The sequence below is a fragment of the Sciurus vulgaris genome (assembly GCF_902686455.1).
Source record: "Sciurus vulgaris genome assembly, chromosome: 6".
In the NCBI taxonomy this organism is placed as follows: Eukaryota; Metazoa; Chordata; class Mammalia; order Rodentia; family Sciuridae; genus Sciurus; species Sciurus vulgaris.
This window is the reverse complement of record NC_136466.1, coordinates 28,351,163-28,366,320: the sequence shown is the minus strand read 5'-3', so window position 1 is coordinate 28,366,320 and position 15,158 is coordinate 28,351,163. Positions and strand designations below refer to the sequence as shown.

The following is a 15,158-nucleotide window of genomic DNA, read 5'->3' as shown; positions in this document are numbered from 1 at the left end:
GGGTAGTTTTTTATGTACTTACGAAAATTATGGTAGGATGTATATTGAGTTTTTTTAATCCAGTCAAGAAAATTGAATTTGGGGGATGATAATGAATTCTTCATAGTGATTTTCCCTCACATATATTCATATGATTCAGTAAATTTGAATGTGTAAAATGTCACTGGTATGTGTGGGTTTTATTTGGGTTTATAATGTTTATTTCCAATCCCCACCCCCAGGTTGAATTGACCAAAGCAATGGTTATGGAGAAGCCTAGTCCCCTGCTGGTCGGGCGGGAATTTGTGAGACAGTATTACACACTGCTGAACCAGGCCCCAGATATGCTGCATAGGTAAAAAGTTATTCATCTGATTTCTTTCTTTTGTAGTGTGTGGTGCTTATACTTGGAGATTCTTCTATTCAGAATCATATGTCTTGTGAGGTTGTTGTGTAACAGTGCTTTTACATGAGTAGCTATAAGTATTGGATATTAACGTTATAAAATTTAAAAGAATATACAAGTGTTATTTAAAAGGAACCATTACCTAAACTTTACAAATGCTATAATCTCATTTATTAAGAATGTATTGAAGAAGACCCAAGATTGTTCCTATAGTAACATTCAGCATTAATGTACTTTAAAAAACTGAAATGTCTTTTTAGTCGAAATGTATGCTTGTTGTAAGTTAAAAAACAGATGTGAAAAAACATTGTGAAATGCTGGGGATGTTGCTCAGTGGTGGAGCACTTGCCTTGGCATGTAAGAGGCCATCAGTTTGATTCCTAGCACTGCAAAAACTAGAAAAACAAACAAATTGTTAAAGTATCTGGTAATAGTATGCTAACTTTTTTTTTGATATGCAAATATGTTTTAACAAACCATTAGCAAACTCTCTTTTAGTTTATTTTGCTTGGTAATCTGAGGTCATCTTTAATGGTAGTATACATCACTTAATTTTAGTGATGACAGTATTTTATAGAGATGTAGCATATTTTAATTCCCTAATGAGTAGGTTTCTTCTAGTATTTTCTCTTACAAACAGTGTTGTGTTATACAAAACTATTTATGTGGACTTGTATGTTTGCTGGACCAGAACTATTTTTTTACTCTAATACTGTGGCCAACTTACATATTCAGTGTTACATAGTTATGTGGAATAAAAGAAAATTTTACAAATTTTTTTTTGCGGGGGGTGGGGAGCAATGGGGTTTGAATCCAGGAGCACTTTACCACTGGGTCACATTCCCAGCCCTTTTTATTTTTTGACACAGGACTTGTTAAGTTGCTGAGGTTGGCTTTGTGAACTCTTGATCCTCCTGCGCCTCTGGGATTACAGGCGTGTGCCAATGTGCCTGGCTTATAAATTCATTTTTTTTAAAATTCATTTTCATTGTAAACAAATGGGATACATCTTGTTTCTCTGTACATGAAGTAGAGGCATACCATTTGCGTAATCATACATTTATCTAGGGTAATAGTTTTTGATTCATTCTGTTATTTTTTTCTCCCCCCCCACCCCTCCCACTCCTCTTATCCCTCTATATAAATTCATTTTTAATATATGATTTGGCTTTACATTGAAAAGGAAACACTGTTTTTTTTGTTTTTAAGGTTTTATCATTTCTAAGCACTTATCTCCAAAAACTTTTTAGTAAGGCATTAGGTATTAACTTCACTCGTAGGTGTAGAAGCTCAGAGGAGTAAGTGGTAGAACAAGTCCCCAAACTTTTTTTTTTTCCTATTCATTGTGTTTTATGCAAGTTTTATTGTCTGTCCTCCAAGTTAGTTAAACTTGAAGTTTAAAAAGAAGCAAGAATTTAAAAAAACTAATCAAATGCATTAATGTATGTTAATATTGTCATTCTAAGTCTACTTTTTTCACCACATTATTATTATTTTTATCTCTGAAGTACATAGGTACATCTTAGAATGAACAGTGGCTTAGCCAGTAGTGAATGGATTCTATGACATGTGTACATCCTCTTAGTAACTTTTTAAAAGTAGAAAGGCAGACATGGGTTCTAGTGATTCCAGGCCTATTCCTTTTTTGGGGGTTGGGTGAGATGAAGTCAGGATACAAAGTAATGTTACTGGCTCATTTATTTAAAAAACATAACATATCTGGAAGACATAACAAAATATATTTAATGGTGATTATGCCTAGACTTGGCCTTTTGTGTGTTTTTCTGATAGAACATTGTAGTGAAAACAGCATTTGAAGATAGAGATGAATGAAAGCTACAGGGAATTAAAAGTTCTCACTGCATCAGCAGAAATAGTTAAAAACTTCTAAAACTGCTACATGAATTTACAAGTGTTTAATGGGAACTGCTCATGTGCATTCTCAAATCTGAAAGGACTCACTAAGCCTAGGGAGAATATGGCTGTCCCCAGTCTGACTCTGGTTTTCTTCCTCCCTGTGAAAACAGAAACTTCAGTTTTAAGCGACTGATCTTGCTGACATGAACTGTAAGATTTTTCCAACATGAGAATCCTGAAATGTGGAACTTATCACTTGGAAAATAAGTGTTCTGCCTCACTAACCAAATCCATTCCTATTCAGAAAATGTTGACTGAGTGGCTTGTAGGGGATGGATGGATGATTACATATGGAGATTAAAAAAAAGAAAACATAATTCCTGTCTTCAACAGTATCTCAGTGAAGTAGATGTGTAATGAGAAAAATAAATACTTATTGTTAGGATTCTTGAAGATAAAAGATAAATTATAAAAGATAAATTATCTTCCTGTGGTACAGATTTTATGGAAAGAACTCTTCCTATGTCCATGGGGGATTGGATTCAAATGGAAAGCCAGCAGATGCAGTCTATGGACAGAAAGTAAGTATACCAAGTTTTATTTGGGTCTGGAAGCATCCAGAAAACAACCTATAAAGTTGAGGTAGATACATGCTTAGAAGATTTGATGATGATGAAAGATTGAATTTTTCAACTTCTTAGTAGAAGTTTAGGCAGTTACTGTTTTATAAATATGATAGTTTGTTGAGTCACAGCTTATGTGATTTTCATTTGTTCACATTGTATGATATATTCTGAATGTTTTGTATGTTAGAAGATACTGGTTTAGCCTGGAGATCATGTTTTCTAAGCTTTTAAAAGTGTTAATTCAGGACATTTATTTTAAAGGACTCAAGTGAGGTTACTGGGAATAGAGTAACAAAGAAAATATTCTTCCGTTTTTGTAACTTAAACATGTACTTACTCTTACTGTTGTGTTAGATGATTTGGGGATATTTTGTAGGTTTGTAAATGTGAAGGCATTAACTATTGGTTTCGATTCCTTAGGAAATTCACAGGAAAGTAATGTCACAAAACTTCACCAACTGCCACACCAAGATTCGCCATGTTGATGCTCATGCTACTCTTAATGATGGTGTGGTGGTCCAGGTGATGGGGCTGTTATCAAACAACAACCAGGCTTTGAGAAGATTCATGCAAACATTTGTCCTTGCCCCTGAGGTATGTGTAGTAATGATAGTTGTTGCTGTAGTAATGAAATATATGGAAAAAAAAAAAAGTGGAAGGTTGTGCATATCTTTATAATTTTTTTGAACTTTCATATTGAAGTTGCAAGAATAGTACAGCAACTCTTATGTAAACCTTACCTAGAGCTATAGAGCTACTGTCAACACTTACCCACTTATATATAATTTTTAAAGATTTTTTTCATGATGCTGGAAATTGAACCCAGGGCTATTGCACATCCAGCCTATAATTTTTCGTTTATTTAGGTATCACTTATCCCCTTATAAATCATTTGAAAAGGAATTGGAGATATTATTTCTAGTTATGCTCAGATGTGTAGATGTGTATGTGGGCATTGACTTCCTTTTTTTTTTAAATTTTTTTTATTTAAATACTTGCATGCTGATTTTGTTCTTCCTTTTGTTCTGCTGGGGATCGAACCCAGGTCCTTGAGAGGACTCTACCACTGAGAAACTTCCCCCAGTTTAAGTGGGCAATTTCTAAGAATAAATAATTCTGTCCTGTAATCAGAGAGCAGTAATCAAATTCAGGAAATACTGATACATAAGTATCTTTTAGTACCTCGATTAAAGAGGTGTATGATGTCTTTTTTTTTTTTTTTTTTTTAAGATAGGCCAGGGAAGGGGGTCTTTATTTTTTTATTGGATTTTTATTTTTTAGTTGTTGATGGACCTTTGTTTTATTTATATGAAATTCTGAGAATTGAACCCAGTGCCTCACACATGCCAGGCAAGTGCTCCACCCCTGAGCCACAACCCCAGCACTGTCATTTAGTTTTATTAGTGATGTTAACCTTAGGTAAGGTGATGTTCACCAGGGTTTGCTCCTGTAAAGTTAAGTATTTTACCTTTTCTGATTTGTGCACTGTGTAGATTGAGGTTATACAAAACATCCTGTTACCCATCAAATTTTTGTATGTTAACTTCAGCAATCATTGATTTTTGGTTGAAATCAGTTGCTATTCTGATGGTGACAAATAGAGTTTTTCTAATCCCATATTAGTTGGCATCCTGCTATAAAGGACTTTCCCTTTCCTATCAATCATTTGTGGATTTTTGGTTTATTTAACGAGTTGTAATCCAGTACTAACTTTCATGTCTAAAATGTTCCAGATAAGGCAGAGTGAGCCCCTTCAAACTGCTTTTGTGTCTTTTTGTTTGCTTTTTTTTTTTTTTTTTTTTTTTTTTTTTTGAGGGGGTGTCACTTTGTAACATTGTGGAGCAAAATGTTCCAGGCTCAGTTTTCACTGTCCCTGCTCTAGCCCAATTGTAGAATTGGCTGTTTCTTCAAGGAACCCTGATTCTTTGTAGTTAGGCTTATCATGAAAGTCCTCCAAACTGAACTAGGTCAAGAAGCCTGTCTGCTTAAATATGTAGAAGTGACTTATTGAAGACGTGATGAAAAATGATTTTTTTCTAACATTAATCTTTAAAGTAATTTTTAATATTTGAAATAATGAACCTAATACCCCTATTTTTTTTAACTGTTTGAGAAGAAGATATTTTTGTCTATTTGAAAAAGTTACATGAAGTCATTTTAGTCAATTTTTAAATGGAGTGTTATTTTAAAATGAAAGATTTGAAGGCTTCTATTCTAGTCAGTCACAGTGGCATACACCTGTAAACGCAGCAGCTCAGGAGGCTGAGGCAGAAGGATCGAAAGGTCAAAGCCAGCCTCAGCAATTTAGTGAGGCCCTAAGCAACTCATAAGATTGATATAAAAAGGGGCTGAGAATGTAGCTCAGTCATTAAGCACTCCTGGGGTTCAGTTCCCACTACCTAAAAGAAAAAAGATTTGAAGGACTTTTAAATATGCAAAGAATTGCATTGGGCTGTTAGGTTTTTTTTTTTTTTTTTTCTTTAAAGGGAACACTTAATATTTTTTTAAAAGTTTTATTTTTATATATCAGACTTAAAGGGATGACTCTTAACATTAATATAATGCATTGTTGTATAAACTTTGAAAACATGCACTGAGGTATATGTTGATCTTTGTTATGGATGAGGGAACAGCTTTTGAAATTGAATAAATAGTAAATGTCATAGTCGGTTTTGGAGTTGGGTATGTCTTAGACCTAATGTGAGCAAGTTATTTTTTCTTAACTAAACTACCCTTGAGTGCTTGAATGAATATTTTTGGATGCAAACACAGGGAATTTTAAATATCTATTGACGATTGGAATCTGATTGCCTCTTAATGATTTGAGATATTAGCTTTTGCATTTTACATACTAAATAGTTTTTATCTATTTTTTTGGTATTCATCTTGTGGTGAGGATAAATATTTTGAACAAATAAAATGTGTTTGAATGTACACTTTTTTTTTTTTAATAGCTTTAGTATAAAGAAAGACTTTTTAATCTTGGTATTTCCAGCATTTTGGGTTAACTAATTCTTTGTTTTGGGGGACTATCATGTACATCCCTGCTCTCTGCTTGATAGTTGTTAGTGTCTGTAACTGTCATGGAAACTAAAATGTCTCTAGACATTGCCACTGATTGTCCTGATAGCATAATCTCACAGTTGAGAATCACTGGTGTAGCAATTTGGCTTTTTAAAAAGTCTGTTGTATAAATGAATACTTTTTGTTGGCATTGCAGGGCTCTGTTGCAAATAAATTCTATGTTCATAATGATATCTTCAGATACCAAGATGAGGTCTTTGGTGGCTTTGTCACTGAGCCTCAGGAGGGTAAGTAGTGAAGCACTGTAAGTTACTTATCTAAACATTTTAGACAGCATCAGATGGACTTTAAGAGAATATGGGTTTCTTGAATAATTTTATTTGTTCTTCATTATGAATAACTAATGTTTGTTAAGACATATGAAGAATCTTAGGTTTTACCCATATTGAATTCTAATTGGTTATCCTTTTTCATGGAGTTTGGGAGAAGATCTAAGACTCCAAGTTCAGGAGTATTTAGACTTCTCAGCAGCAATAGTAGCATTTTTTCCTTAGTTTCCACAGGACACCATGAAGAAGACCTGATGATGCTCGCATTGCAGTGAGTTGTTAAAGGTGTGAAACCCTTACAGGGAACCCAAATATTTTCTGATAGACAGTAAACATACCTCCCCTTTGCTCTGGAGGAACACTTTTTTCTAAGGCTCTTTGCTATACTAATGTATTTGAAAGATAGTCTGAAAGGAAGGGTAGATATGGAATATGTGCAGACCAATGGAGAATAGTCTCCAAATCGATAGTGTTTGAATTTTATTGTATGGTTCAGACTGTTCTAAGTGCTTCATATTTATTGTGTAATATATAACCTTATAGACATTTACTTTAGGTAGTATTTTTCCAATAAGGTAGATTAGGGTACTATTTTGTGTTAACCAAAATACTAATTCTGAGCTTAAAATCTGTGCCATAATTTTATCAAATTGCCCTGATTTCTTTACTTTTGTGTGGCATATGTTTTCTTTTATGGCCGCATTTTCTTTCTTTTTCTTTTTTGGTAGTAGACATTGTTTTTTCCTGCTCTCATCTTTATTGGTAAATCATTTTAAGAGACATGAATCTCTCACCTGTAGTAGACATTGTAAAATAATGAACTGTGAATTTGGTAAGCACAAATTATTTTTTAAATATCTTTTTCTCAGAATCTGAGGAAGAAGTAGAGGAGCCTGAAGAAAGACAACAGACACCTGAGGTGGTACCTGATGATTCTGGAACGTTCTATGATCAGACTGTCAGGTAAGGACAATTTTGTTTACATGTCCAGGGCTACATAAGAAATTGCATTATCTGGTCTTTCTCTTTTTTAGAGAGCAGTCATATCTTTCCAGAATTAATCTTAGAAAATTAAAATTTTCTAGAGGAATAATTTGACTTTGTTATCTCTGACTAAATTTAAAAAATGATATTTACTAATAGCAGACTGTTCTATGAGGACTGTTTAAATAGTACCTGTCAGTTGCTTTTTGGTTTAGTTTTTTTTCTTGGTGGTAAGTGCAAATTTTTGAACATTTATTTTACCAATAGTTTACTAAATCAAGGTATTTCATTAAATGCTTCTGAGGAATATAAAGTGTTAATTGCTTATTAAATGAGTGACCAGACATAAAATGGTAGAAATTCAAAAATTGTGAGCTAAGTAGCAATAGAGTTTCATCACCTCAGATGGCAAGTGTTTCATTGTATCTTAGGGTTTTTTATTTTTGTGCTTAGGGCAGAAATGTGTTTGATAGGGATTGAAATGTTTACTTGTTGCCTTGAGACATCCTGAATGTTACATTCAGTGCTTAATAAGTATTTTCAGTTTATGAAAATGTGATTATGCTCTAACCACATTATTCACTTGGGATGCTGTTGAAAATGAAGATCTGTGGTCATGCCACAAAACTGCTGAATTTAGAATATCAGGAAGAAAAACAACTGCAGTTTTAACGCCTTCCTCATGATTTATATGGAAATTTAATAACTGTTCAGAATTGTGACTCCCCCCCCCCCAAATTTCTTATGTTTTTATGGGTGTTTAAGTACAGTTAAGTAGGTGTACACTGATGTATAACAGATCTCTATAACTTTTCATCCATTGGGCAAAACAAACTATAGATTTTGAGAACAGTGGCTTCCTCTTTCCCTCTTCCCCCAGCCCATTAGGTGTGAGAGTTTTCGTGATGTGTGATAATTAAATTGTAATCATTTAAGAATTTCTATAGAATGAGAAAATTTTTCTTTCATTTTGATGTATTTTGGCTTGAATTTGAGCAAATAACTTTTTAAAACTTGGTTCTTTTAAGCTTAGATACACACACACGCGTGCAATTTTTGGATCTTTTTTGAAAAGAGAAATATTTTTCCTTTTGGGTGCTGGAGATACAATCCAGGGCCTTGCTCATGCTAGTCATGTGCTCTACCATCAACCTGAGAAAAATAGCCCTGAAAAATATTTTTCCATAGTTAATACATGACTAAGAATTTCTGTTTGGTGCGGTGACACCGGCCTGTAATCTCAGTGGCTCGGAAGGTTGAGGCAGGAGGGTCGAGAGTTCAAAATCAGCCTTGGCAACTTAGCAAAACTGTCTCTAAATACAGTATAAGAAAGGACTGAGGATGTGGCTTAGTGTAAAGTGCCTCTGGTTTCAATCTCTGGTACCAAAAAAAAAAAAAAAAAAAAGAATTTCTAAGTCAGTGGAGGCAGAATGATGTTTCTCAAATTTTCCTGTGAAAGCAATGACTTGGAAGAACATTTAGAGGAGCCTGTTGCTGAACCGGAGCCTGATCCTGAACCAGAACCAGAGCAAGAACCCGTATCTGAAATCCAAGAGGAAAAGTCTGAGCCGGTATTGGAAGAACCTGCTCCTGAGGATGCTCAGAAGAGTTCTTCTCCAGCACCTACAGACATACCTCAGACAGTACAGGAAGACCTGAGGGTATGGAACATGTCTTCATTTTTATTCTATTTTTAGTTTTTTTGTTTTTTTTTTAAACTTTCTCTCCTTGCTAGTTGCTTGGTTAACCTCGTTGATGCATTTCCTATTGGTTTAGGGAAATTTCTTACGCACTAGGCCATGTCTCAGATAAGAGGGGTATGTTGCTTGTCACTTTGTGACATCAAAAGAAATGGTCCGTAGTTACCTCCTCCTCCAAGTTCCCTCCCCCTGAAAGGTAGCCTCTTAGGTATTCAAATGGTAAGTTTTATTTTTATCAATCATTATCAACAATTTCCAGTCTTTTGATACTTCATCTTTTTTTTTTAAATTTTAATGGCAGTATTGGGGATTGAACCCATGGATGTGCATTTGCAGCCCTTTTTATTTATTCCTTTCTTGAATTTAGTGATCCTTCTTAAATTATAAATTATTACTTCAGTATTATAGCATAATATGAATGCATAAATAATAGTGGAATCTAATTGAGGATATCTGTATTCTTCAAAGCTGCTTCTTTATTTCTAATTTTTAATCTTTGACTGGTACTTGATCATTAGTTGAAGAAATTTTAGTACTAAATTCGTGAGTAGGTGAAGGAAAGAAATTGTAAGATGCTTATAAACTCCATTTTGCCTGTGAAAATGTGATACATACATTATGCACAGGAAATCAAGAGTTAATAGATTTTATATAGTTTTTGATAAATAGTGTAATCATGTAATATTGGTCTCTTAGACATTTTCTTGGGCATCTGTGACCAGTAAGAACCTTCCTCCCAGTGGAGCTGTTCCTGTTACTGGGATACCACCTCATGTTGTTAAAGTACCAGCTTCACAGGTAAGGCTCTGAGAGAACTAGACAAATTTACTTATTTTTTTTTTTTTGTAATATGACTCAACAGAAGTTTAGAGAACAGGAACTGGCTGGCATATAGGGCAGAGGGGAAGGGTCCTAGGTATTTTTCAATGATCTTTTGTGAGGGGAATGTCATATTTTAGTTTAAACCTTACTGTTAGTTTAAAAACTTCTCAAGAAAAATTATAATCCTACTTGTTTTTAGACAAAAGTTTAACTTGTAAATATTTTAGCCTCGTCCAGAGTCTAAGCCTGAATCTCAGATTCCACCCCAGAGGCCTCAGAGGGATCAAAGAGTACGAGAACAACGAATAAATATTCCTCCTCAGAGGGGACCCAGACCAAGTAAGAGCTCAAGTGGGTGATTTCTCTAGTGTGGGTGATTTTGAGATGAGAACTTGGGGAGGCATTGATATTTGAGTATTTTTATTGTAGAGTAAATGGAATTACTTGTTTTTTAGGGCAGAGGGAAAACTGTTGCATATGAATAGTCCTTGAAAGGTCTTTCTCTAATCTTTCATTGCTGTTTTTGTATCTTAAGTTCGTGAGGCTGGTGAGCAAGGTGATGTTGAGCCCCGAAGAATTGTAAGACACCCTGATAGTCACCAACTCTTCATTGGCAACCTGCCTCATGAAGTGGACAAATCAGAACTTAAAGATTTCTTTCAGAGTAAGTTATTTAGTTTTGACCACTAAATTGATTTAGTGTAGTACTGTCCAGTAGAACTAGATGAACTGCATATATAATTTTTAAGTTTTCTAGTAGTCATGTTTAAGTAAAAAGAAACTAGATAATTTAATTTTAATAAGATTTTATTTAACCCAGTGTATCTAAACAGTATCATTTCAATATATAAAAATACATGGGTATGGTGGCACACGTCTGTAATCCCAGCAACTTGGGAGACTGAGGCAGGAGGATCACAAGTTCAAAGCCAGCCTCAGCAACTTAGTCAGGAAGCAACTTGGAAAGACCCTGTCTGTAAGAAAAATATATAAAAGGTCTGGTTATGTGGCTCAGTGGTAAAGAACCCCTGGGTTCAATCTCCAGTACTTAAAAAAAAAAAAAAAAAAAAAAAAGGAGAGAGAGGTGCAGATTGAGCTTCCTTAAATCTGAAAATTCAAAATGCTCTAAAATATACTTGGCATGGTAGAGTATACCTATAATCCCAGTGATTTGTGAGGCTGAGGTGACAGGATCACAAGTTAAAGGCCAGTCTTAGCAACTTAGCAAGACCCTGTCTCAAAATAAAAAGGGCTGGGGGTGTGACTAACTGGTAGAAGACCCCTGGATTCAATCCCCAGTACTACCAAAAAAAATTTTTTAAAAAGCATCTGGAATCGTCTAAAATTTGAAACTCTTTGAGTGTCAACATTTTGCCACAGGTAGAAAATTCCACACCTCATCTCATATGTTTAGACTTGGATTGCATTCCTAAAATATGTTTTGTACAAATGTTCCATAGTAAAAGAATATCTGAAATCTACACTTCTGTTCTCAGCATTTTTGAGAGGGATATTCAACGTGTGTTTTGTTTTGTTTTTTAATACTAAGTCTGAAATCCAGTGTGTTATTTTACACTCAAAGTGCATCTCCATTTGGACTAGTTATGTTTGAGGTGCTTAGTGTCTAGTGGTTACTGAACAGTGTACATCTACCATTTAAGAAGGAACATTTCGCTTAAAAATTATCTGAGAATTCTGTTTCACTTGCAGATTATGGGAATGTGGTGGAGCTGCGCATAAACAGTGGTGGAAAATTACCCAATTTTGGCTTTGTTGTGTTTGATGATTCTGAGCCTGTTCAGAAGGTCCTTAGCAACAGGGTAAGCAGTTTTTCATCTTCGTATCTTCCTTTTTTAAATTTTTGAAACATGGATATGTCTTCATTCTTTAGAGTATATTTATCCTTAAGCTATGTCTTTTTATTTATAAAAAATATAGTTTATTCCACCATGTTTAACTCATTGTTATTAAAAGACCTGTCTGGGAGTTGTACTTTCAGATTACTCCTTCTTTGGGGTTAACCTTAGATGTATCTTGCCTTTTCTTCATTTTACTGCACAGGTAGAAGCCTTCTGTGCTCTTGTCAATAATTTTTTGTGAGCACAGAAATAGTTTTACACAACACTGACCACTGTGGTTTATGACATGTTGTAATATAGTATAGTGGTTCAAAGCTTGTATTTCCTAGTGAGGAGGCCTTGGATTACATTCCTCTTCCCTCATTTACTAGTGCAGTGACCCATAGTAGTGACTTACTCTTGTCACTTGCAGGGACAAGTGTCTTAACTTACCTGGCCTTTAATTTGATAGCATCTAGATTTTGTTCGGCTCAGTATAATGGCATTTTTAGAGATGCGAATGTACTTAGAATAAATATGTATAGTACCATTGCTGCATATTCTGTGATGAAGTTTTTAGTCTAATTAAGCTTCTCAATTCATGGAGAAAGTGGCAATTCTTATTTGTATTATCCTGTTTAGGATCTGTTTTAGTAAGCATAATGAGTTACTTATGTTGTAGTGCTGTTTAAGTTGACTTTTTTAACTAGCATGCCTACCTGACCACATTTTCTTGCCTTTGTTAACAGGAAAATATGTTGTCTGAGTTCAAAACAAATTGATTTTAAGAACTTAACTGATTTGTAAGCTGCTGGTTCTTTATAGTGGCTTCATTTTACTTTTGGGTGTAGTTCATAAGCACTGAGTCCGTTTACCTTGATTTTTTTCTAGCCCATCATGTTCAGAGGTGAAGTCCGACTGAATGTGGAAGAGAAGAAGACTCGAGCTGCTCGGGAAGGGGACCGTCGAGATAACCGCCTGCGAGGACCTGGAGGCCCTCGAGGTGGGCTGGGTGGTGGAATGAGAGGCCCTCCCCGTGGAGGCATGGTGCAGAAACCAGGATTTGGAGTGGGAAGGGGGATTGCTCCAAGGCAGTGAATTGCTCTTCACTGATCTTCATGAAGCATAAAAACCCCAGCTTCTGCAGAATGGTGAATTTCTTCAACCAGCCTTTGTTATCTTGGAGTATGATGATCCTAGTCTTATAAACTGCTTAAGTTTGTACAATTTTACTTCTTTTTGTGTTAATGGTGTGTGCTCCCTCCCTTCTCCCTTCTCCTGGCCTTTTAGTCCTTCACTTCCAGTTTTGTGGAACGCTATTTTAGGAGTAACGGATTTTTAAAGAAGAAAAAATGAAAAGACTGAATTTCCTTGCTTACTTTGCATATACAGACTGGAATTTTTTTTTTTTTTTTTTTAAACCAGCCATTTCCCCAAAGGAATGTATCTTGCTTATTACTGACATTTGGTATGTTTCATTCATTGGAATATTTCTTACTTATTTTCTACGTGTTTCAAAGCCTGTGAGAAAGGCAGGATTTGATAAGCATTTTGGAGGCAGGAAATATCCAAATTGTTTATTCTTTAAGAGTTGACTACCTTCTGATGTGGAAAAATTGCCATTTGGAAAATTTGATATTCGATTCTCCCTAATGTGGTTAAAAACTGAATAAAAGGTGTTAATAGAACTTTTTTCTTTTGATATGTGATCACAAAATAATTCTAAAACCTACTGTTTTTACCATTGAAATTTAAATTGTGAGATAGGTTTTAAATGTCTAGAATGCTTTTCTTGAACTGTTAGATTCTTTTAGAGGTTTTCGTGTTTCATTTGTATTTGTAAAAAAACAAAACAAAACAAAACAAAAAAAAAAAACAAAAGGAAAAAAAAAAACCAGAAAACAAACAAAAAAATCCCCCAAATCCAAATAACAACCAGAGCAAAACTGTTGTGCCTTCTATTTATCTTTGATTCCAATCTTGGCAGTTGTTTAAAGAAAAATAATTAAAAAAATTTAGATTTGTTTTATTAGGTTCAGAGTATGTGGGGAATTGTAAAGTTCCTCTTTTCATCACCTTGTATGTCTTTTGTTAATATTTGTTATGCCTTATTCTAAAACTGAGTCTCAAACTGGAATGCCTTGGAGGACAGATACTTCTGTAGAGGTCCTTTGACCTAAATAGTTAAGCATTTGTATTAAGTTTTATTTTGGTATCTAATCAGATTTTTAATCATAGCCCATAAGAAGGAATGCAACTTTAATATTGGACTTTGCTGATGTGCTTTAGTGTCTGCAATTTTTTTTTCTTTAAATCATAGCCATATGGTAAATTTTCTATTTTGTTATGGTTCCCTTTTATTGATGGGCATGCAGTGGGTGTTTCTTGGAAATGGCCAATTTTTATTAAAATATTTCTGGAAGAAAATTTAATCTGGCAATATAGACTAATAATACTCATTTTATATAGTATGTTATTTGTTGAATGCTGTGTGTGAAGTGGGTGAAGGTTTACACGTGTGAGACAAGCCTTTATATGGTAAACTTGCTTATAAGGGCAACCAGGTTAGTCAAATTTAACTTATTTACTCTTAACAATGTTTATGCTTAATTTGAGGATAGTATAGAAATAGCAGTTTTGTTTTACTGTTGCTGAGAAATTGTAGGTTTTTTTGTGAATAGGTTAGTTAAGACTAAAATGAAATGAAGTTATCAATTTGGTCCCCATACCTCAGATATTTGAAAATTGACATCATCTCCTTCACATAAAGAAATTTGTGTAACTGAAATTTGTGTACCTGTTTTGTGGATCAGTTTTAAGTAACTCATTGGTATCCACTTTATTTGGCCCAGACTAGTGATTATTGGAAAGAAATCAACTTGTACATTTGTAGCTTATATTAAGCTTTTGGTGGGGGGGGGGGGGGGGAAAGCCTGAATTACTTTTTTAAAAAAGGTTAAGTTGGCAGTAACTTCAAGGTCATAAATTATAGATAGCTTAGAAATTATTTTTTATAATTGAATACAAACTTGTGCATTTAAAAACAAGTTCTGGCTAATCAGAAGTTTAAGGGCACTAATTTGATACAGTGATTTCTTGAGTTGGTTGTGTTAGCACATCCTGGAGGGCATTTGGAAATGTGAGATTTGGAAGGGTTATGGGGGGCAATACATTTATTGGATGGGAACCAAGAATACCAAATGTTTTACAAAACTGAAGCAACCCCATTGAGAACACTAATGGTTCCTACTCCTGTGGGTAAGTGGAACAGTGGGATTAGGGAAACTAGTGAAGGAAGTGAAATTCAGCCTCAGATAAATAATTAGGAAATGTAAAACTCTTTGAGGAATTAGAGTAGCATGTATTCTAAGTAATCAATTCCTGTTTTTTTGTACTGCCATGCATGTGTGTGTGTGTGTGTGTGTGTGAGAGAGAGAGAGTGAACATTTAAATGGGGAGAGGTATAGCAATATATGCCACATGCTGCTTGTAATGTTGTAGGGAATTGCTGCATGATCTCAGAAAATAAAAGTTGTTTCCTAAATAATTTCAAGTCATCAGAATTGGGATGGATGTGGGACTTTGAATAGCAT

At 34.6% G+C, this 15,158-nt stretch overlaps 1 protein-coding gene across 7 annotated transcripts in view; it reads left to right on the top strand.

Moving 5' to 3' along the window:
* The window catches only part of G3BP1 (G3BP stress granule assembly factor 1), a 32,268-nt gene extending 17,785 nt beyond the window's left edge, over window positions 1–14,483 (top strand). For all 7 annotated transcript variants that reach the window (XM_079145614.1, XM_079145616.1, XM_079145615.1 and 4 more), the window contains 11 exons: window positions 222–334; window positions 2,742–2,823; window positions 3,289–3,462; window positions 6,089–6,179; window positions 7,091–7,184; window positions 8,665–8,866; window positions 9,602–9,703; window positions 9,955–10,066; window positions 10,263–10,391; window positions 11,438–11,547; window positions 12,457–14,483. In XM_079145614.1, the coding sequence (XP_079001740.1) occupies window positions 240–334; window positions 2,742–2,823; window positions 3,289–3,462; window positions 6,089–6,179; window positions 7,091–7,184; window positions 8,665–8,866; window positions 9,602–9,703; window positions 9,955–10,066; window positions 10,263–10,391; window positions 11,438–11,547; window positions 12,457–12,663 (1,398 nt within the window). In that variant the 5' untranslated portion in view covers window positions 222–239 and the 3' untranslated portion in view covers window positions 12,664–14,483. The remainder of the gene's footprint in view (window positions 1–221; window positions 335–2,741; window positions 2,824–3,288; window positions 3,463–6,088; window positions 6,180–7,090; window positions 7,185–8,664; window positions 8,867–9,601; window positions 9,704–9,954; window positions 10,067–10,262; window positions 10,392–11,437; window positions 11,548–12,456) is intronic.
* The last annotated feature ends 675 nt before the right edge of the window (window positions 14,484–15,158 follow it).